At 40.0% G+C, this 25,161-nt stretch overlaps 1 protein-coding gene across 1 annotated transcript in view; it reads right to left on the reverse strand.

Moving 5' to 3' along the window:
- csmd2 (CUB and Sushi multiple domains 2) overlaps positions 1 to 25,161 on the reverse strand; it is a 262,542-nt gene that overhangs the window by 210,316 nt on the left and 27,065 nt on the right. The window contains exon 3 of the mRNA XM_087834531.1: positions 3,455 to 3,567. Coding sequence (XP_087690657.1) covers positions 3,455 to 3,567 — 113 coding nt within the window. The remainder of the gene's footprint in view (positions 1 to 3,454; positions 3,568 to 25,161) is intronic.

Here is a 25,161-nt window from a genome sequence, read left to right on the forward strand (position 1 = left end):
CATTCATTTCCATGATTGAAGATGTTTCTTCCAGAAGAAAGGGTTCTCTGGTCGTTTTTTCCCCTGCATATCCTCTACCGCAATATCATCCCTGTATGGCACAGCTGTACTGTAGTTATAAAAACAACAACAACAACTAAAAAACAGCTTATATGGGATATAGAATAGCTAGCTTATTTTTATATTTGCATATCCGCAATGTAAATCCAAAACACACTGAATAGAATTCTAAAAAGATGTAAGTTTAAGGTGAAAATCATTTTTCACATTTAACAAGCTGGAATCACAGCAGAGGCGTGATGCAACCAAGGTGCATTCTGGGTAATGCAACCTACAAACAGCTGGCATTCTTTACTTGTGTAAGTTCATTATTCACAAATCTGCTTTCCCTGAGGAAAAGATTACACCTACGACTTGGACTAGAACTCTTATATGGAGGGAAAGTAAACAAAAAAACTGAGAGAAAATGATGGAGATAGAAAAAGAAAGATGGATGCAGGTAACATGTCGTTTAACAGGGTGATTATGATATAAACTTGGTACATGAAATACAGTAGCTACACTTAAGATGAGCTTGGCATATAGTTATAAAAGGTGCTTGCTATGAGACAACAGAAGGAGATTGTGTAGAAATCCATTATGCATACAGTCTTGTGGTTGCCCATTGCATTTTACTGCAATAAAAGAGGGTGACATGTGCAGTTAGTGCAGAGAATAAAGACTGGTCATGTGCAGCGTTCCTTGTTGATATGTGTATTTGGCTCAAATGGAGTGCAACAAGCTGCTTAAACGCACAACAGTTTTGGAGACAAAGAATACAAACTGAGGAAAGGGTAATCTGATATGCCGAGTTCATTTGAGAAATTGCTGAAATTGAAAAGGCAAGAAAATGAATGTCACTTCACTCATAAGTATAATTTAAACTTCCACCTGGCAAATGGCAGATACAGGTGCGTTCCTGAGATGAGACGGTGCGATCGCTGATTATGTACAATCTTTGGTCAGTGCCTGCTCTTGTTCCCTGCTGTCTATTTCTGCACATTTCTAACTGTGAGCTAATCAAATCAAAGCAGGCAAATACCTCTATGCCAGCAGCTTCTGGTCAAACCGACTTTAAACGTAGCGGCACAAAGCAGTGTGTCAGCTTCCATGACTTCTTCCTGCTGTTTCTTGGCTTCCAGGGTAGTTCAATTGCCGAAAAGTCATTTGAAACTTCACATTTCTCTCACAGCTTCCAGGTATGAGGTTGCCAAACATTAAAAAGCAGTGGAAAAGATCTATTGTGAAATATAACTGGGAGAAATTAGATTAAAATGCAAAATCTCTTCATCTCTTCACTTAATGTTTTACACAAAATCTAATAAAAAACAGGTTTGTTTCGTGTTTAGTGTTTCAATTGGTCACCGTGGAATAAACGAGTGACCAAGCTGCTGTTAGGAGTTTGCTGATTCTTATCATTGTTCATTTTAATAAGTAACTAAATAAAATCGATCTAAGAATGGAGATTCATTACCTCTAGCCTTTGTACAGTACCAGGAGAAACTCCATGTGTGCCAAATGTTAAAATGGTTTAAAGGAAGAGCAGAACAGATTAACACAACTCCATGAAAGGAGGAAGAAAAAAGGTGGTGGCTTCACATCTAAGAAATAAGGGGTAAGAGATGCTAAAATTCTGATGTGCATATACTGTGTAATACAGGCCAACTGTGGGTGGTCTCCTGTCCATTCAGTTACAATAAAGCGCTGCTATGCTTTATTTCCTGTATTTTTCACTCTCCAATTAACATTCACTCTAACCTGCAGGGCAGCACCACATGTCAACTCAACAGGGCCCCTCTCTTTTTCCCTATACAGGGTCAGTGCAATTGGTCTTGCCAATGTCATGTGAGCTGGGAGACAGGTAATTACGGCGTTGCACTCATTTCCCCTGGTGCTCCACAGGTTTGCTATCGGCTAGCCTCTGTTGTACCACAGCCACCCAGAGATGTGGATTCATTTTTTCCCTTCAGATCCCCAAAACAGCAAACACTGAGGTACCATTGGAGGTTAAAAGGGGGCAAATTTACTTCAACTTAGTAGAGTGATCACTGTAACTTTTTTCCCCCTATTATCAAATGTAGCATCGAGTCATGAGCAAAAAACAGAGGATTTACAAGGTTGAAGGGAGTAGTTTACACAGGTAACATTTATCAAGTTTAAGCTGTTTTCCCCCTAAAAATGGTCATTTGGAATTGTTAAGTTTTTTGGTTGTTCTTCAAGTAACAAATTCTTATTAGCCCAGTGATTCTTCTTTTTCACAGAATCTAAAATTTTGGTCCAGAACACGGTCAAAAAAGGAAATGTATTGAACAGTGCAGGTTTTTGAACGCTTAGCTTTGAGATGTGCTAATGAAAGACTGTAGATCAATAGAATAACAATTTCTACAATCATTTTTTGCACTCAGAACTACTGAAATAACAGGGGACCAAGCACTGGGGCAACTTTAATGCCAGTGTCAACACTTAACAAGTGGATTCACGCAGCTTTATTGACGTGTGTTATCAACAGTACAGTTTGTGCATAGGGGTAAATGATTGCTTACAGTACAAAGCAAAAGTAGTTGGTCTAGCAGTGAAACTGTTCAAACTACGAAACACAAAGCATCTGCAGTCTTGGCATTACTTTAGTTGCCATTGTAGTTTTGCAAACTCATTTGCAGCAAGAGACAGTTAAATCATCCAAGGTCAGAAGCTACACACGACTGACAGTCTTGTACCCACTAGTGAGAAAGAAAGATGCAATGTCCCAATTGCCTCCCAGTGGAATTAACAAACAGACTCTTTTATTTGGCTTTACATAGTTACACAGTGTGGTCTTGGGCTTTCTGAGTCTACTGATGTTGCTCCAATGAGCCACATCCCTGCATTCACAATATCTCAAAAAGACTGACAAACCCATGTCAGGTAATTAGCCTAATTAGTCACTCACTTGTATTTTCTTCTCCCTAGGCTCACCGCTACTCCTACATGGAAGTGAAGCGTGCTATCATTAATATCACCTCGCCATGGATCATAAAACACTGTATGTCACCATGATAAAAGTGCTAGCCCTAGCATGAGAATGGAGAAATGATAACCCGTACTAGTCGGATAGAATGGCTTTAAATTACACTACCAGATGATTGAATTAGTTGAGTACCCATTGGTTATTTTGTACTGCAATGACTCACCCATTTTCAGCCCTTTTGTTACGATAATCAAGAAATTTGTCTCAATAGCAGCAATATAAACAGTGTTTGAAAAATAGCATCATTTTCTAAATTATTTGCATAAATCACTCACAAAATACATTTTAAAAGTGACTTTTAGAACTGAAGATTGTTTTTTTAGATTCAGTTTAAATGAAACTACGCATTGAAAGACATTAAAGCAAGCTATGATAGCGGGTATTCTATCAAGATGGAAGTTGAGTTACCTTCATATGCAACTTTGAATCCCTGCCCGCTGACCGCATAGTCCGAAAGCAGCCACAGTGTGAGCCTGGAGCCCGTACTCACAATTGGTGGAGGCAGCTGGAAGCCAGTTAACCTAAGAACAAGTGGACAGAAGGACATTAACGGTGAGACAAAAAAAAAGAAAAAAAAAATTAAGATCCAATCAATAGCACAGTTGGTTGCAAGGTCAGGTATGAAGCCCACTTCCATCACACCAGCTTCTATTAAGCCAGCTGTTACCTCAGACATTCAAGGATCACTTTTGTATAACGAGGCTCTGAATCATCAGCAAATTATTAAAATGCCAAGACCTCAACAAGACAGTTAACTAATTTCTTTCCATCAGCAAAGACACAGTAAGTGCAATCATGTATTCACAGTAAATTAGAAACACAGCAGCCAGTGTGTGAATAAACAAACAGATAGCAAACATACTGTCAAACTGATTCAACAATCATTTCTAATAACCAAGCCAGTAGTTTGCAGATGTGATATTTACATGGCCATGTGTCTGGTAAAGGCGCTGGTGACTCCACCAGCTTGGTGAAGCAAACCTGCTTCTAAATATCTCTCTATTTATTTTTTAATGTTTTCATTTTAATGTGAATATTTAATGAATTTTACTTGTAAATATAAAAAAATATCTTTAGCCCTTTTAACCTTGGAAATTGTCCTCCTCCTTTGCAGGATTCCCAATTTAATAAATAAGAAATAAACATATGCTCACTGCTGCGAGTATAAAAACACAGAATACGTCTGATAAAACGCCAAATAACACGACAATCAATAAATGATTTGTTAATTATTGTGATCCAGATTTATACACACTAGAACTCTGAAACCTCTTTTGCAGATTGGTGGTTGCCTCGGATTTGTCCGTGTCACACGCCGTGAAAAATGCGCATAATACCAAACAATATTCTCTCTCCGAGAATAGATGAGATCGCATAATGCATACCACAACACATATTACTTATGCATTCATGATATTTGATGTTGTGGCCAAGTGGCCCAGGTGCACATGACGCACACACACCCCCGGACCATGACAGCACACCGAAGGCAGTAGCAAAACATCGGCAAGGCACACGAGTGCACATTTAGGAAGAGTTCTTACATAGTCAACCAGAAAAAAAAAGAAGGGTATTGGCATAACATTGTCAGCTCTGTTGGTGGATCTGCTTATGTAACATGGGGTACAACGCACAAGCATGTTTAAGATTATTTCAATAAGCCTACATTTAGACTGGAATGGAGAGTTTTCTGTAATAACAACCAAATTCTATTTCCAAGTGGGCCAATTCTAACATAATTCAGGTGTTTTCCTATCTCTGAACTGATACAGAACGGTGCCTTTACAAACAAACTCTCAAAAACTACCTGACCAAACTTTCTCTAGCATTGATAAAGTGAAGTGCCAAAAAAGATGAGCTTTTGAGTGTTAAGGAACATCTCGCTTGTGCTGGGCTGGACCCCCTTTTGGCTTCAGAACTGCCTTATTTCTTCATGGTAGAGATTGAGCAAGATTCTGGAAAGATTTTGGTCCATATTGACATGATAGCATCACACTATTGCCGCATATTTGGTGACCACAGATCCATGACTCAAATCTCCTTTTCTGCCAAATTCCAAAGATGTACTGAGATCTGGTGACTCTGGAGGCCATTTGAATTATGTGAACTCATTGTCATGTTCAAGAGACCAGTTTGAGGTGATATAATCCTGACATGACACATTATCCTGCTAGAAGCAGTCATCAAAGGTGGCTACACTGTTGTCATAAAGGAATGGACACAGTCAGCAACAACACAGGAAGGCTGTTGCATTTAAATCAATACCAATGCTCAGTTGGTACTAAGAGGTCTGTGAAGAAAATATCCCTAAATCCCTACAAGACAACAACAACACTAGCCTGAATTGGTGATACAAGACAGGAATGATCCAACAATAAAAGCCACTCAGTTAAAATCAAGAAAAAAATCAGGAGTATGAACTGCTGACAGAAGACAGCGTGGATCCATGTTTCAGTTGTTTTCTGATCCTACCATCTGAATGTCTCAGCAGAAACAGACAAGGCAACATTTTGCCAGTCTTCTCTTGTCTAATTTTGACCAGCCTGTATGAACTGTCCCTGTTCTTTTTTGGCACCCAGTGTGGTTTTTTGCTGCTATAGCCCATTTCTTTCAAGGCTGGATTCGCTGTGCATCTGGAGATACTCTTCTGCATCCCTTGGTTGCAACGAGTGCTTATTTGAGTTACTATTGTCTTATTATCAGCTCATATTAGTCTGGTCATTCTTTTCTGACATCTGGTATCATTGAGACATTTCCCCCCTCAGGAATACAGCCTACTGAGTATTTTCTCTTTCTTAGACGTTTCTCTGTAAACCATATGCAAAATAGATCACCACTCTCTGCCCATCTGGCACCAATAACAATTGAAAGTCGCTTAAATCATTCATTACGTGACACCAGGCAAGGCAGTCAACTGCTTGGAGCCCCATGCCATTTGGGGGACCCAAAGGGCTGACAAACTTTAAACTTCTGTTTAAACCTAATGACTAATAGATCCAGAATTTGCTAAGACAAACTATCTCCCACACCATTACACCACCACCACTAGTAGGAACCAAAAACTAACTTGAAATTGTATCTTAATTTTGTTACTGGCAGCCTATTAGAAAAAAAGACATAATTTGATCTCCTTGACATGGGCCAAAAACTTATGGTAGGGCAGGCATAGACATTTGAGGAAACTGGACAAGTGAAGACAGAAGACAAAAAAACATGTACAGCAAATGAACAGGATATGCATATGAAATATGAAAAAACTCTGTTTTTCGTTTCATCTTTTGCTGGTCTTAGTAAAACTGATGACATTATGAAAGCAGATAACTATAATCAGAATTCGATTTACAATGCAATATAATCTAAAAAGACGAACACGCTATCTGTGCAGTAAAAGCGTACCTGGAGAGAAACTCAACCCAGACCTGAACATTACTGAAGCAGTGTGGGATCATCTTGACAGAGAATATAGCAAAAGTTCACTTCAGTTACTAGCTGTAGCCAATTAGCGAAATAACGAAAAAAAAACATAACCTTGTAGCCAGCAAACCCAAAACTCTGAGGATGCACACATCGCATTTACTGCTTCTGTATCATAAGATACAAGCTAGGTAGCCATTATATACAAATAATAAAATATATACCTACTGACCTTAGTAATTTATTTAGTTATAATCCAGACTTCCCCAACTCCAAATCTATTTTTGTTGTTGTTGTTGCTGTTCCCCCCCCCCATTTTTTTTTAAACTAAATAGTTTCACTGGCCAATATGTGCTTCCTGATGTGCTTGCACAACGTGTGTATGGTTCAGTGCCCCCTGGTGGAAATAAGGTAAAACTGTATTTTATACTTTCTTTTTTTCTTTTTTGGTTTATCAAAAACTACGTCCAGGGGGATTTTGTTTGTTTGTTACCAACACAAATTAAAAGGCCACAGTTTGCTTTCAAAATATACAAATGTAATAGTGTCAGATAGGAAAATGTCAATGTAAATGACATTTTTTCGCCATCATACCATGTAAGGTGAAGATTGAACCATGTGAAAAAAAACGAATCTATCAAAACTTATGTACTTCTGTTCCAACTTCTTTTGGACATTTAACCTTTCTTATTCTTCAACTCTATGATTCTTTTACACCGTTTCCCTCTCCATCTGTGCCCATACAAGCTGCTCTGAATTGCCCGGCATGTGAGTTGCTGTAGATGGTAATTCTTGTAGATCTGTGAAACAATCCTCGCTGCTGTTTTTTTAAAAATTGATTTATTTTATTTAACTCACAACTATGCACTCCAATCTGCTGCTGGACTTTCTGGCTCGGCTTTTGCACCTTCTGTTCTCACTCGCAAGTCTGCCATGCGCCTACTGCTTGACAATATACTCGACATTGAAAGTTGAAAGTTGAGCTTTTTGTAAATCTCACAAATGAAGTGAACAGAAATGCTTTTAGAATCTCCCACTCCGAGGTCTGTTTGAGCGGACATCTCAAACTGAGCACACACAGGTTCCCCTTGCATCTAGATGCAAAGTATCAATCATCGTTTGACTATAGTGCACCTAAGTGAAAATAGTTTAGATAAGTGAGCCTTGTCTTATTATGGCCTGCTTACAGCAGCACTTTTGCAGGTTGCGCTATTCAATCAGTGTTTACCATCCACACAACAGAGATGCCCACATATGCATGCTAATTAAAAATTAAAAATCCAGGTGTCCATTGTTCATTTGTGGCCAGTTACCACAGACTGATTAATCTGCATACAGTAATGACTGTGTGCGCGTGTGTGTGTGTGCGTGTGTGTGTTTATACGTTTTACATCCCTGATTTACAGATTCTAATAACAGAATATGTTGCCCACCTAACTTTTAGCTCATCTTTGAAGTTTCCCTTCAATTTAAAACATCCTCTCTCTCTCTCTCTCTCTCCCCCTAACTCACTGCCTGTGTATCCCACTCTTTACAATCTATTACATTCTCTCACTTTTATCTCTTAACATTAAGAGAGGCCTCTGTGTTTCAACTAATCCTTAAGTGGGAAAATTGCAAAACACCAGAACCGGAGGGATGTGTTGGACCAAAAAAAAGGTGGAGAGGACTTTATTAAATGTGTGATTTCACTCCTCTCTGTGCGACACACATAGGGGGATATCAGCTAAATGATGGGACACATGTTCATGCAAATGGCTCCTTCGCTGACCGCAAATTGACTTGGAAGGCAGCCATCTTGGTTCAGCAGGCGGGGCACTGCCGTGAAAAGGGGGTTTGACAGAGGGTATCATGGAGCAGCTAGAGAGGGGAGCAAACTGGCCTCTTGCATAAGCCAGAAATGTCCCTGAATCATATTTCCAAGCTAAGGGAAAAGAAAATGGATACAGTTGAGACGCACAAAGAAGCTGACTTCACAAGCAGAGGTAGATTAAATTTTGCAGTGTGATATGGGCTGTGGCAATCTGAGGAATGCAGCTGCTATTGTGGGCGGGGGGGAAACAGCTGGGGGATTGCCTGTTATCAAGGAAAAGATGCGAGATATGATTGCAACCGAGCGATACAAAAGAATGGATTTGCAGCACAGGTATCTCAAGTGAGTGGTAAAGTGACGGAGGGAGGACGAAGGAGAGTGAGGGACACGGAAGGAGAGAGAGACACACACAAAAGTTAAGAAAAATGACGCTGTTATGGGAAATCATTGGCTGCCTCTATTATATGGAATGCTGAGTAATATCAGAAATTAAGTCCTCCCGTGGAGAATAATAGGTGTGTGCGTGCATGGCTGCATCCAAACAGAAGAATATATGCTGTGTGTGTAAGTGTTTACATAAGCTCTCGTGTGTGCGTGCATATGTGTGTGTGTGTGTGCATGTGTGTAGGCATGGAAAAGAGCAGAGGTCTATTAAGAGGGCTTTCCACCTGACTGGCCTCAGCATCATCTCAATGAAGAACCTCTGCTTCCAATTATCCCACCACTACCCACGGGAGCGAGAGCAGGAGAGACGGACAGATGGAGGATGGTAGACAGGGTAAATGTGTAAGAAAGATGGCTGTATTGAGGAGGAGTGGAGACGCTGCGATGAAAGAAAGGCCCGCTGAGGAAGACGGGCAGAACGCAGGCTGGCATGGAAGGCGAGAGGGGCGGATGCAGACACCTCAACAGCCATGAGATGGGCTGAGGATGAGGTAGAAACTCCACGGCTAATACAGGAGTCACAATTCGGGAGACGTGCGAGCACACGCGCATGCTGTTTTTACTCATTCGAATTTTTTTGAGCGCGCATGTGTGTGTGTGTCCTCTAAAAGAAAAAATTAATGCATATTCACAGCTGTAAACCGACAGGGACTAAATCAGGTCATTCATCCTTTAATCCTATGCACTTTGTGAATGCGTGTGTATGTGTATGTATATGTATGTGTGTGTGTGTGTTTGTAGGGTGGAATGTAACTACAATGCTGATGCAGCTTATTTTCTCCCAGAAGGAGGGAAGAGGGAAGATAAAAAAAAGAAGGAAAAAATAGATACAGCAGCAAGATTTTGATGGCTGAGTAGAGGGGAGACATTAGCCAATAAATGATGGGTGGTAAGAGAGAGACATGGGAGGGAGGGAGGGAGTTGAAGTGCAGAGAAAAGAAATAGGTGTGTATTTCTACACGGGTTTGTGCAAGTGTGTGTGTGTGTGCGGGTGCGTATTCTTTCTATACGAGACCCTGTGCAGCTATATCTTGTCAGTGGTCAAGGCCAAGGGCTGATGCTCTCCTGTGCTCTGTAAGCTCTAACTCTCCACTGACTGCCTATCACACTAAAAAGCAGTGCTTTGAACTAGTGCCCTACCACTGCAAAACACACACACACACACACACACACACATATATATATGCAGAAGCAATGAATGGCTCTAGTTAAATCTGCTCTGTATATTTTTAAGGCAAAAGAATATATCTTAAAAAAAAAAGAAGTTGATATAATTGCTGGATTGCCTGTGTATGACTCATCACTAGCTCTACTTACAATTTATAAAAAGCTGACCTTGTTGCCCGGTGGAGGTTAAAATGGCACTTCACCCCCCCCCCCACACACACACACACACACACACACACACACACACAATTTGATTCCCCCGCTTAACAGGCAAAGTTTCACATGCAATTAGGCTGCATCTCTATCAGCCTTCTTTCCCTACTTGTTGGGCGAGCTGTAATGTACCCCGTCACTTTGCCCAAGGGCATGATCTGGCCTTGATAGAGCTGCCTTCAGCTCTCTCGCTTTCAGTTCAAATTCTTGACATTTAACGTGTATTAACAGTAATCATAGTGGATTTGCAGGAGCTGACACTTTTTTTTTTTTCATTTCTATTAACCACTAAGTTTTCTGCCCGTTTAGCCTGTTAATTGCAGCTTAGCTGCAAAGGTAGGAGTGCATCAGCAGCATCAGCAATTTGGAAATCTCACACACGGCTTCCCCAAAACACATCAATATTTCAAACAGGGCTGATGTCTTCTTTTTCTTTTCTTTTTTTTTGACTCAGACTAGTTCTTCCCGTCTCCATCGTGAAGAAAGAATGGGGCTGTGTCGCGCAGCCGATCATTAATATTCATACGTGGGTGACATCACAAGGTGTTTGCGTTTCGCGGCGAAACAATAAGGGGTGAGGGATCCTCTCAGAAGTGCCTGATCCTAAATGCTGATGGCGAGATAATCAACCACAGTCAGTTCCAGCTAAAAGACAAACTGCAGTGAAGTCATTAACAAGCTGGTGTCTCCAGAGAAAGAGGGAGCAACAGTGTGTGTTAGAGAGAGAGAGAGAGAGAGAGAGAGAGAGAGAGAGAGAGAGAGAGAGAGAGAGAGAGAGAGGCTGATAAGAAGGAAAAGCAGTGGAAGAGAAGGTGAGAGGAGGACTGAGATAGGAGTGGGAGGAGAAAATATTAGCAGAGACTTGAGGAGATTTGAACAGATGAAGTGCTCCAGAGAAAACAGGAACAAATAAATAGAAGTGTATGTGTGTGGGGAGGGGGGGTGTTGGCTGTGAAAAAAAGATAAAATGTGAAAACCATTTTTTTTCCAAGCAGAGAGAGAGGGGGGGGGGGGGGGGGGGGGGGAGTGTGAGGAAAAGAAGTAATGCAATAATGGAAACAAGTAAACTGTTTAAAGAGTTTAAAGAGTCATATAATGCCTTTTGGACTGAAAACAAAAAAGGTGGTAGACGCACGACTTCATCTGCACACAATATCTCAAGTAACGACCAGAGCTGGAATAAAGGATGAGGGATCATCTTCATTTTTCAATCTACCTATTACAGTGGGTTATTAAGACTTTTATGCAAACTTGGACCCATGTGTTTACTAGCACTAAAGCATCTACAGGTCAGCGAGTGCTTTTGACTGTTTTATCTAAACGTTATATACACTTTTTAACAGTGTATTACATTCTCATGTTATTATCTGCATCTTCACAGCACCATACTTAACTTTAAGGCTACAGAGCCGGTTGACCCCGATCTACAGGATATTACGGGGGACCTGTATTCACCAGCTGCTTTGTTATGTACACCTTGCTGGTACTCGGTATTAACTCGGTTGTTACTCAAGAGGCAGAGCAGGGCATCTACTAATCTGAAGGTGGGTGGTTCAATCCTGCTCCAGTCTGAGTGCCAAAGTATCTTTGGGCAAGATATTGAAACCCAAGTTGCTCTCCAGTGTGTTTCTAGGAGCATGAATGTTAGCTAGAATGGGTGTAAATGAGGCATGTTGTATGAAGTGCTTTGAGTTCTCTGATGGAATAGAAAAACAATACATAAGAACCAGTCCATTACCATTTAGTAGGCTAGACCCCACTTTACCTTCAGAATTGCTTAAATTCGTCATGACAGAGCTTCAGTGAAGTGCTAGAACCATTTAGAGTCCACACTGGTCCATACTGACATGACAGCATCACGCAGTTGATTCCTGAAATTCCTGAAACAAATCTTTCCTTCCAATTCATGCCAAAGGTGGATTGCAATCTGTCAACTGTGGAGGCCTTTGAGTACAGTGAACTCATTTTCATGTTCAAGAAACCAGTTTGATCTAATCTTTGTGACATGGTAAGTTATAATACTGAAAGCTACCACCAGAAGATGGGTTCACTGTGATCATAAAGGGACAGAAAGGTCAGCAACAGTACTAAGGTCGGCTAAAAGATACTTGGTATTGAGGGGCCCAAAGCATGCCAAAATATCGCCCATACCAGAGCGACTAAAGCAGGATGGAGCCACACTTTAATGTTGTTTGTGCCAAATTCTGAACCTAAGATCTGAATGTGGTAGCAGAAATCAAGTCTCATCAGACCAGGCAATGTTTCTGCAATCTGTTGGGTCATTTTTGTGACCCCATGTGAATTTTAGCCTCAGTTTCCCAGCGTGGTCTTCTGCTGCTCTAGCCCATCTTCTTCAAGATTCCACTTTCTGTGCATCCACAGTATGTTCTTCATACCTTCTTTATGACAAGTGGTTACTTAACTCACTGTTGCCTTCTAGCCTTTCTCCTCTGACCTCTTGAATCTACAAGGCATTTTCACCCAGAGAAATGACCGTTGTCTGGAAATGACAGAGATAGTTGTGTGAGGAAATCCCAACAGATCAGCAGTTTGTGAAATACTCAAACTAGCCTGTCTGGCAATAACTACCATGCCGTACTCAAAATCACGTAAATCCCCTTTCTTCTTCATTCTGATGCTCAGCTTGAATGTTATCTTGGTCATCTTGACCATCACTATATCTCTAATCCACTGGGTCATTGCCATGGGGTTGGCTTAACAGATATTTACATTAACGAAAGGTATACCCCCAAAAAGTGGACTTCCCAGAACATCATTTTAATTCTTGAACTCTACTAATATAACTTTGCATGATTTACTCTGATGATTCTTTGATGCCCTTCAGTTCATCCTCTGTGATAAACAAGCCATTTAGGCTCATCTCCCATTTAAGGCATCTTTCTTCTGATTGGCTGAAAAGCAAGTGAGTGGAGCTTTATTAATCACAGCTAGAGTTAAAACCTCATGCTGACAAGCTTTGGTGATCTTTAATATAAGCACCCACCACTGTAATAGCATATGACAGAATATGAGGGGAAAAAAGTAAAATGTGTCCATTTTAAATAAATGTCAGAAAAGAGAAGTGTTTAAAACATGAATCACAAATGTAAATAATAATGTAATATTTCTAGCTGACACACTCTCCTTTGCAAATAACAGTCTCAATAACTAGAAGCCTTAATATAGAATTCTAAAATGAACAACAAATGCGCTCCGACACAGGAGAAGTAAAAAAACACAAATGAATTCTTTGCTCATTCGTTCCCCCTTTGTAGAGACATAAGTCAATTACACTTACAGCACACAAATCAAGGCTGACAAATGGAACAAGGTGACGTTCACACGTCCACCGTGTTTTCTCCGGGTCCGCACAAATCGCTTTGCAATAATCCTCAGGCCAAAAACAATTAGTGATCAAATAAAACGAATGCAGTGTTGTGCAGTTCTCGCTCCTACGAGAGTGACAAAGCTAAGTGGTAGCCATGAGATATGCTGTTATTTACTGGCTTGTGCCAGCAGTGGTGTGAGCCTGTCCTTGTGTGCATATATGTCAGTGGATATATAGAAATTACGACACGCCGTGACGAAGTCAATGATCCAGGGGAGGGAGAAAAAAAAAGTCAGATTAAAGAAATGCAAATGAAAACAAACTATAAAAAGGTTATTGCACATTTTAGTCGTACTCAGCTGCAGGGATGTTGAATTCATTTCAAATGGCATGCCACATACAGTCCGTTTTGATCCTAAGTGGGCCAAACCAGTGAAACTTCCCTTTCTGTGAGCATAAAGAAGTTTAACTACACATTGAATCCCTAAATATAAGGAAAAGAAGGGCAATTTCAACAGTATTTCTTAGTTTTCTATAAAATGCTGCTGTAGTAAATAAAAGAAATGTATCAGCATGACTTAAATTGCAAGAAATGTGTAAAATTACAGGACTATAAAAAGTTTCTGTGAATTCACAAAAAATATGCAGCTTTGTTGTTGTTGTTTTTAAACGTAGACCAATTGTATGAAAAAAAAATCTATAGTAGATCATAAAAAATAGAAACTCTTCAGTAATTTAATCGTTACTTAATTATTTGTTGTATTATGAATAGGCATTGTGGAGATCTTTATCAGTAGGAGAGGCTGCAAAATTTATTAAAATACAATTAAGTCCAAAATTTATGCCCTCCTTATTTTCCAAAGCCGTCCAGTGGGTCAGATTAGAGTATTTGCCATGAGGATTCTGTCCACAGGGCTTTATGTTTATACTAATAAGTATTGGGTTTATGTATATGTATTATCTATGGCTCTAATAATATACTGATAGAGGCACATTTTAATGCACTGCACTAAAAATGACTATCCTTATGTTGTTACTGTTGCTGCTATTGGCAGCAGTAATCGCTGTTGCCCAAACACTCATCTAACGCTTTGTGAATGTTTCAAATAATGCCTAAATAACCAGGTTGTATAATGCCTGGTGCAAACAAGATCAAATCATGCGTTGGTGAGTCAGCCTCACAAGCATCAAGATTTTTAATGTGTAATACGCAGATCAGGCCAAGTGTAGTAGCAGTAGGAGTGAGGCTTGATGACGAGATGTATATGAAAACAAAAATGTGTCAGCGCTGCACTTTCCAGAGCCGCTCGAAATCGCATTCAAATGCGGCCATTTGGATCTTTACAGATGTTTAGCAAACACGAGGCTTTTCACTTGTATGGTCATCTCATCCTCTCTCTGCAATTTAGTGGTAGTTTTTTTTTTCTCCCATCAGTTAAAGTTGAAGCACAACTCACATTTCACTTCAAGTCCTGAAATTGGGTTCATGTTCAATTTGCGTTTGGAAGAGATTTTTAACCAAGGGACTTCCCATCCACACGAATGTCATTTTTGTGTTGATGTATTGATGCTGAAGCAGCATTAAGGGTTGCTAGGAAAAGTTCACATTTTCTGAAGAGAAAATAAAACCCCAACCTTTTTTATTTTATTTTATGAATTAGCTCGCAACAGCAAGCATGGTTCATTCTCATCCACATGTGGTGCTGCTTTTGCTGCCCTTTTTTTTTAAACTTCTGTTGCTCTTTCATGAAGAGATCCCCTCCTCCAGTACAAAGCTCAGAGGGAACAATTACTTTCCCCATATACATAACAGAAATAGAGTTGGCATACCATCAATGGGCATTCATCAGACCTATTTGAGTCCCAGAATGGATCTAAAACAGGAGCAGGGTATAAAGGTCTAAAGCTTTAATTGGTAAGTTTCACTTAAGAGAAATCTTCCTACTAGGAAATGATATTTTATACAACAGTGTGCTCTAACTGGAAAGGTCTTAGGTAAGGACCTTTCCTGTACAACATCACAGTATTCCTGTGAACAAATCCCCATTCATGAATAAATGTTTTATTTTATTTTCTTTCCCGCTTCATGACTGCGGTGAACAGATTCTTGACCTCAAACCCATCCAACATCTTTGGAAAGAATTGGAGCGCCTACTGTTAAAGAGAGTCCTTGTCAGCCAACATCAGTGGCTCACCTCACTAATGCTTTTGTAGCAGAATAAAAGCAGATCTCTGCAGCCAAGTTTCTAATTCTTTCCAGGACAGTGTGGACAAATTTAGCAGGTTTTTAGCCCCCTGTCTTTTGGGTTCAGATGTTCAGCAATCATATATGGGTATACAGCCATGTCACGGTCAAATCAAAAGCATTAATTGTTGATAAATCACTCACGCTGAAGACGCCCTCTGGGCTGTTGAGTGATTGGCATAATTTTGCTTTTGTACAGGGTCACAATGGATGTGAAATGAACCAATCAAGATGTGATTATAAGACTTTTAGCTCTATTTGAAGGAGTATAAGCAGAGTGGATTTTGACAGTACCTTTTTTTTAAACAGGCTCAAAATAATTGGACAAACTAACCAAATTTTAAATCCCAGGATTTTTTTTAAGAATTAAATGCAAATTCTTTGCAGTCTGTGACTACCTGAAGTCATTCCTGGCCCTTTGCGAGGCATTCAGTGCCGCTACCTTCAGTTAATGTTTGCTGCTGATTCTTTCTGCTTTTAATTTTATCTTTGGTACGTTAAAAGCACGCTTGATCGAGGTCATCTACTAAACCTGTTAATGTAGCTTCCATTTATTTACCTGCCAGGCAATGTTTAAGGTCACTACAGCGTTGCTACATGGTTACATCATAAATGCACATTGGTGAGCCATTTCTACTGGCATAAATACAATTCCATGTCTGTCACCTGTCATTTAGGGGTTTTTTTTTTGTTTCTTTGTTTGTTTTTTTTGTGAAAATGAAATTATCTGAAAAAATTAGCTCCCAAAAGTTACAACCAATATATTTGTTAAATCTGCTGAATTCAATCTGAAGGTCTAGGCTTTAATCAGATATGTAGCAGAGGCAAAATTACAACAATTATGTAACTGTTTTAAAATGCACATTGAACTGACTTGATATTTAAACTTCCCCTCTAGTTGCGATCATCAATTCCCCTCTAAGTCTGCAGAAGGAAGCCTCTAATAAAATGCAGAACAAGCTTGGGAATAAGATCTGATTAGCCAGCAAGGCTAACAGGGACACAGTGACCAATGGAGCGCCCAACCAACGCTATTGAATTTCTAAACATCAATCTTCTTTTGCTTTTGTGGCAAAGATGATCAAAAAGCAGCAGAGAGAAATGAGACACTGGGAGAAAAAGAGAGTGTGCATGAGAACAAACATTGTTCATATGCCAGTCGTCTTATTTCTTGGATATTGTCAATGACCTTCCCTTTAATGTTTTATGCCTGTAGATCTAAATATTGATGCCTTTATCATGTGCATCTTAATTGTCTTTTTTGGAATGAAGACTTTATTAATCTGTTCTATTAGCATCTTTATATTTTAGCCCTTTAACAGACTGGGAACCTGTCCACAGTTTACCTCTCGCCCTATGCCATCTAGGATAAGCTTCAGGTTGTATGTAACCATGAAATGGATAAGCAGAATAAGATGGATGGATTAAGTGAATGAATAGATTGTAGTGTATGTAAACCCAAATTGACATCCTTGCTCCTTGCTATGTAGTCACTAATAGTAGTCACTAATAGTATTCTTAGAGCAGAAAATGCCGAGTTAACCTTTAACCTTTTGACAACTAAATAAGCATGACAGTAACTGGTCAAATGCAAGAGGAGTCTAATTACAAGGCAGGAAAATCCTTTTGACACAGCATGGTCATTGTGTACATGAGTGTGTGTGTGTGTGTGTGTGTGTGTGGATGTGCACGCAATATGACTGCTTTATCCATTATCACATTTCACAAGGTGTTTGTATAGCTAATTAGACTGTTATGCTGTGTGTCTCCAAGGGATGAACAGGCAAAAACAAAGAGAAAGGGTGAAATCAAGGAAGAAATACGTGACTACAGCCATATCGAGGAAAAAACAAACAAACAAAAAAACTGCTAAATCAACACGGCTGTAAAAATACACCACAGATTTGCCTAAGCTTCCAAACAAGTGGTGCACAAGGGCAACATCTGTGCTTCATAGTCCTGTAGATTACAGCTAAAGGGAATGTAGTTCCTTTGTTTTAGGGCATGTAGTTCTGTGCTACCATATTGGGTTTGCTGGCTGTTTTTCTGCTGTTTTCTTTCTTCTGTAGTGTAGTCTAGTGTAGCATTCATACAAAGCCGTGTTATTTATTATTATTAGTAGTAGTATTTGGTTTCAGATGAGTCTGACACATTTTTCTGCAAACACAGTAATCACAGAATGGACAGATTAGAGCATTAGTCCAAATGTCAACTCATGTGGAAATTGGCTGCAAAATGGTATATGGTGCTGCACTGAAAACCTCCTTGCTTTGGTGGCTTCCAGGCTGCCATAGTTGCCAATATTTTTCATGGAAAATACAGACTTGTCTGTAAACAGTTGCAAATTACTCACCAAGCAGTAGTGAAACTCTGAAAAGTGCAACATAAATCAGAAAAGGAGACGGTTAGCCTTCAAAGTAAAAGTTGCAGGGATGAAGCACAAGTTTTACTTTGAAGGCGAATGTCCTCGGTTTCTGGATTGCTTCTTGCTTGTTTCATTCCACCTTAGAGACTAATATGTTTGCAGACATCTTCCATGCGAACTACAAAACTATGCAGCAATCCACTAGTGACCAATGCAATCTCAATGAGCTTTGAAGGATTGCACATGATGACAGCCATAAACCTCCAGTAGCCAATCAGCAGCAACTGGTGGTCATTGTCTAGTCTAAAGGTCTGTGTAACTGAGTCCTAAGAGGATCCGGTAGCTTCACATGAGATGCTTCATTTGTAAGTATATATCAAAGTTTAAAGACTTAGGTGAAGGACCTTGAGACAATGCGGTGATCAGTGTTTTTTTTTATTTAACCCAATTTCAGCAGAACCTCCCCCCCTTTTATAGTTTACCCCATGTCGAAATGGAAAAATTCATTGCCAACTGGATTTGAACAAAAGTGAGCCATCAGCTGCAAGTCTACAGCTTTTTCTCCAATCAGTGCTGAAATAGCACAGCAGGTTGTAACCTTATGCTGTGCTTCAAGTTAAGATAATTATTAAAAAACTTTGTGAAGTAATCATCTATGAAAAGCTGCAGACTCTTTTATAGACTTTGATGTTATATGCTTAATAACTCAGTGAGCTCTCTGACTGTGTGAACTCTTTTGGTAAAATAGGTTTTGCAAAATACTTTCAACTACTTTGCAGTAACCTAACAGCTTAATTGGTATACACCTACAGTAAATGATGTGTTAAATGATTAATTCTTAAATATAAGAGAAGTGAAATGTATACTGCCTACCAACTTGTAGCTTCATTATCCTATGTGCTCATTTGTAGGTATAGACCAATAATAAAGCTCCCCATGTGTGTCACCATGTGCCGGAGCCCCAGAGATGAGAAAGAAATATTTTCTGATTGCTTGATCTGTGCCCCCAAGTTTTGCCACTGACATCCAATGTGCCTCATTCCTTGTTAGCTAATGCTGCAGTAAACAACCACTACTGCAAGGAGACAAACAGACCGACTGTAGGAGGACTAACTCTCCCATAACCTGACGTTTTAAAGTTTTTTTTCAACCCCGTGATTCTATTGCTGTTACTGCTAAGAAAGAATTGTGTATGAACAGAGCTGCTGCATGAAACTCAAAAGTCAAAGTGTCAGTCAACGATCCAGGATTCAACTCAACCTTTTAGAACTGCCTATTCTTTTATCTAAATGACAGCATGCACTGTATTCATGGGCAACTGATGAGAGGCTGAGACTAAAATCTGAGGCAGACTGACAGTCTGGAGTCGCCATTGACAGAGCCTTTGCCTTAAAGGAACATAGTTGCCAATAGTTTTCATGGAAAATACAGACTTGTCTGTAAACAGTTGCAAATTACTCACCAAGCAGTAGTGAAACTCTGAAAAGTGCAACATAAATCAGAAAAGGAGACGGTTAGCCTTCAAAGTAAAAGTTGCAGGGATGAAGCACAAGTTTTACTTTGAAGGCGAATGTCCTCGGTTTCTGGATTGCTTCTTTTGAGTTTCATGCAGCAGCTCTGTTCCTTTAAGGCAAAGGCTCTGTCGATGGCGACTCCAGAATGTCAGTCTGCCTCAGATTTTAGTTTCAGCCTCTCATCAGTTGCCCATGAATACAGTGCATGCTGTCATTTAGATAAAAGAATAGGCAGTTCTAAAAGGTTGAGTTGAATCCTGGATCGTTGACTGACACTTTGACTTTTGAGTTTCATGCAGCAGCTCTGTTCATACACAATTCTTTCTTAGCAGTAACAGCAAATGAATCACAGGGTCCGGAGTCGACAGAGCCTTTGCCTTAAACGAACATGGCCTTGTTAGTGACCTTTGTGTAAAGTACACTAGTGGCAGAGTCAAAGTCTTCAGTGACCCCACTGTTCTTTATATTTTGTTAACAAAATGGGAAATAAGTTTATTGGCAAACATACATGGTAGTATAGTATATAAGACGATAACAGGGGTTCTGTAATTCTAACAAGCTTGATATTGGAATCTGGTTTGGACACGTTTAACAGTGTCTTCAACACTGACTGGACTCTCATAGGCAAGCTTTCTTGTCATTTCTTTACGTAGTCTTCAGGAATACTTCTCTAGACTTCTGGAAGGACATTCAAAGCTCGTCTTTAGATGTTGCCTTTGTTTTGTTCTGTTCTCTGTCAAAATGATCCCACACTGCTTCAAAAATGCTGAGGTCTGGGCTATTTGGCATCTTGATGTAAATGATGTGTTTTTGTGACAGGTTGCTGGTAAAAAGCTGCCAAACGACACAATTTTTTAAAATTGGTTCTCTGCTAAGTGGTCTGTCATGTGTATTCACTTAATGGCTCCTCTAGAGCAAAATATAAAGAAATGAAGGGTGACTCAACACCTTTGCACAGTGCTGTATTTTGACATACAGTACTGTGCAAAAGTGTTGAGTCACCCTTCATTTCTTTATATTTTGCTTAGTGTTTAGTGTAGCAGCTATCAAAATGTTGTGCACTCTGTTTGCTGCCTTCCCCATCATTCCTCCAAAGCTGTTTTGTACAGATGCCACACTGGTGTAAAGACATGGCAGCATTTTGAATTTTTTAAGAATCTTTTAAATGTTGAATGCAGACAGTGTGCAAGAACTACAATGTCATGATTGTTTAATTTGAGTGATTAAATTGATCGAATTAGAAATAATCTAGTTAGAAGTTAGAGTTGTGCAAGTTTGAATGACTTTCAAAAATATCCAATTGAACATACTGTTCCATCCAAATAAGCACAAATAAGCACAAAATAAACTTTTCAGAGACAGTCTTCATTTCATTTCATTTATTAAAAAAACAATCACTGTGGAGACATATTCATTATAATTAGTTTTTATTTATTTATGAATATCCTTGTTGTAGATTGATCAGTCCAAAATAACTGGAACAAAGTGAAATTATATTAACAGTGGAAAAAAAAAAGCTATGACAAGTTAGCTTCCCTGTCTGCCTGTCTCATTTCACAATGTTAAACCCAGACAAACCGTGCATGCTTTGCACTTATGAGCCTTACTCTGCCGTGGGTATTGTAATTGTAAAATTGTGACTGACGTGATTTGCATAAGTTGTCATGCAAATCAACAAATTGAATTCCCTGCAGTGAGAAAAGCATAGCATCCACCTCCCACCAACCCTTTGTTACGTGGTGTTTATCTGCTTCGATCATGAAGTTTTTGGCTTTGTCTCAGTTCCAGTCATATCTGCAGTTTCTCTTCACGTTAAATTCTCTACAAAGCTGCCAAAATTCCAGCAAACACTTAAATGAAAACAATGCTTATCGCCCGATGCTCGTTAGGTTTTTGAACGTTGGACTAATTGGCAAAGATAATTATGTGGTGACTGATAAAAGCAGTATGCAAACCAACAAAGCAAAAGTGCTTCACACAACCTTTAGCTGTATAGCTGTTATTATATGGAATACAGTGCTGTGCAAAAGCCATGAGCCATCCTTGCTTCTTTATTTTTTGTTAGAAAATGGGAAATGGGTGCATATATACAGTATGTAAGGCAAAACAGAAAAATTCTAATGAGCTTGAAAGTCAATAGTTGGTATCATCATCTTTATTGTTGAACACAGCCTGAACCCTCTTAGGCGAGCTTTCTTGTAATTTCTTTAAGTAGTCTTCAATTCTCCAGGCTTCTTGAGGCACATCCCAAAGCTCTTCTTTGTTTTACAGATTGCTGTACACACATACATACAAATTTGGATTCATCACCCTGTAAGACCTGTTGTCGCTGATTTTAAGCTCAGTCCTTGTGAAATTTGGCATTAATCAGCATTTTCTCTCCATTTTTCTTTCCGTAAGAAAAGCTTCTTGACAGTCACCCTGCCCCTGAGACCATTTCTGATGAGGCTAGATGGACCATGGTCAGATGCATTTTCAGTTCCTGTGTCAGTACTATTGCTGAAGACCACTTTAAAAAAAGGTTACAAGAAAGTCTGCCTCCTTGGAAGCAAAATATAAAGAAATGAGGGGTGGCTTGAGACTGTATTGTGAATTTTCAAAGGAAGACTTCACTAACTCAGTATTCAATCCGATCTAGCCAAGTTCAATTTCAGACTTTCTTTTGCTGGAAACATAAACTGCATTTAAAAGATGGACGTAACCACTCTATCTAAATGAGATGTCAGAAGTATGAAGTGTTTCTCAACCGAGAAACTATGAACGCAAGCTTAAGTGAGTTTTGGATTTGCTTTAAAGCAGGGGTGGGCAATCTCAGTCCACGAGGGCCGGTGTCCCTGCAGGTTTTAGATCTCATCTTGGGTCAACACACCTGAATCACATGATTAGTTCGTTACCAGGCCTCTGGAGAACTTCAGGACATGTTGAGGAGCTAATTTGGCCATTTAAATCAGCTGTGTTGGTTCGAGGACACATCTAAAACCTGCAGGGACACCGGCCCTTGTGGACTGAGATTGCCCACCCCTGCTTTAAAGGGTTTAACCTGTGCTTTAGGACTATTCAGAGTCAGTCACAAAATTAGTCTGCAAAATGGTAAGGCCCATTCATGTAACCGTTCTTTTTCATTTTACCCCTTTCATTCAGTTAAACTGAAACTAAACTCATTCAGATTGTCTGCTTTTTATGTGATACTATGCACATGAAACCCTTTATCAAGTGAGGTTGTACAAGGCAAAAGGTGCAATTACTGTATGTAATTTCCTTTTGGAGAACTCGTTGTGACTAAAATGTAAACAGGGTGCGCTACATGGCCATAATTATAGCACTATTTGTAGAGGTAATAATTACATCCTAGGAGGCTTAGATGTGCTGGTTTTCCAAAATTTCAGAGTATTCCTTTGACTCTATAAAACTGAGATCACCAGCACAAAAGGGCCGAAAATCGCATATTATTTTTTGGAATGGTGCGCTTCATATTTAATCTTTTATCTCAGCAGGACGGCATTTAATTTCATGCTGCTGTTGCAGTGTACCCTGTTAAGAGCATTGATAGGCCACGGGATGGGGGGGGGATGTCAATAGCAATAAACACAATGAGTGATACACGGGATGCGAGATATAAATTCACAGGCATCTAGTTGATTATTTCTCTAATCTGGGGTTACTGGGCCTAATAATTCTGCCTTACAGGTGGGCAGATGCCATAAATCTCAACATCGTTTCACTTTTTCCCGACGCGGTATGATGAAAAACAAACTATCACTCTTCGTCCTGTTTTTAGCAGTCTGTCGTTAAAGCTGGCGTTGATAAGTGGCAGTCTCTCCATTAACAGCCCAGACTCAAGGGAACCATAAATCCAACAATGTGTGTGCATGTGTGTGTCTCTGTGTGTTTGCTTGTGCATGTGCTTGCACATGTCTGGGAGTGTGCGTATGAAAAAAAGAAGAAGAAGAAGAAGCTATCAACATGTTTACATGGAATGAATGCCCGTTTGCAAGAGTCGTGTTGAATAAGAAGCTTAATCACGATCAGCACAAACGAATAAAACCATGCAGCCTTGAAACCGTATTTCTCACACGTGCAGAAATCAAACCCGCAACTTCTTCCTTTAGATGAAGAGATGAAAAAGACACCACGCAACGTGTTAATATCTCAGGGCTGAGCAGAAGAAAAAGGCAATGTGCATATTAAGCATGCCTGACCCAGCGCGCTGACGTGCGCGAGTCATTTCGCAGAGTGTGTGTTGTGAGGGATTGATGGTCCGGGCCTTCAAGCGGGGAAGAGTTATTGGGAGGAATGAAGCGCCACTATACGTCACCCGCTCTCACCATGACCCGCAGACATTGGCTCTTTACACTCTTGACTCGCCGACTAACAATGTACTCGTTCACACATACAATATGAGACGTGGATAGACAAATTATAGAGTATCTAAAGCTAGATATAGGTGCTGTAAACTACTAAATGCACATCTATATGTTTTTATGTGAGCAGCTAGTATAATTGAAGAGAAAAGGTTCATAAAGAGCAGAAAAGTAAAAAAAACCCCCTGTTTTCCAGCTTGCTATATTCCATGAAAGTCCCTGTGTGCGTGTGTGTGTGTGTGTGTGTGCACATGGGTGTGTGTGAATAAACCTTAATTTTGTCGACACTGAATCAGCTTGCTGAGATGGGCTATGATCTAGCTCCCCTTTTGTAAGCACAGACTGAGCGCATACACCCATTTGCACACAAACACGTCCACATATTGTGACACCCCAGCCTCACAGCACTGAGGGCTGACAATAGTGTTAATGCCACTCCCAGAACCATGCGTCAGTGCTCCTTATTTAGGTCCTATCGAGCCCGCGGGCTGAAAATCTGTGCCTCCTCCTCACTCTCGCCATCCCTCCTCTGACACTCCTCTTTTTTTCCCCCCAGACTGCCAAGGCTTAAGTCCCTCTGTTCCATCACCGCATCAATGAGACGAAGGCACGTTGGGAGAGGTGCCTCCACACACCCCAGCAGTTTTTCCATGCGCTGAAATGTACTCGGTGCTCCCTGGCTCGTAGTAACAATGTGAAATGTGACACGGAAGTGAGAAAAAGATTGCTTTTCACAAGTGAGAAATGTGCACTTTTGTGCATAGTGAAAATGAGTGAGGCTGTAGAGGCTCAGTCTCACATAAGGTCAGCTGAGTGATGCTTTAACTTTTGGAAGGCCTCTCTGACTGCTATGCTGTAAAAGCACAGACTCTTTAACCCAAGTCACCCGGGGTTAGTGGAGTCTAGCGAAAAATTTCCTAATGATAATTTAAATGTCATTTAGCAGCAATAAAATAGAAATATGCTCTTGAACATGGATTTTGTATGCTTTAAACCAGCTATCTTACTACTTTGTACAAAAGGTATAGAAATTTAGGAAAAGGTTAGTCTTAATCTAATTATAATCTAATTAGCATTTATTTGCAGTGATGGTGCGAGCGGGCAGCACAGTGACACGGTGATTAGTGTTGTTGCCTCACAGCAAGAAGGTTTGAATGAACCATCTGGCCGGGGCCTCGGATAAGCAGAAGTAAAAATGGGTGGATGGATGGATGCATAGTATCAGCATGAAGACTGAAAGCAGATGAGAAC

The sequence above is a fragment of the Neolamprologus brichardi genome, chromosome 22, assembly GCF_056152115.1.
Source record: "Neolamprologus brichardi isolate AB-2024 chromosome 22, ASM5615211v1, whole genome shotgun sequence".
Lineage (NCBI taxonomy): Eukaryota > Metazoa > Chordata > Actinopteri > Cichliformes > Cichlidae > Neolamprologus > Neolamprologus brichardi.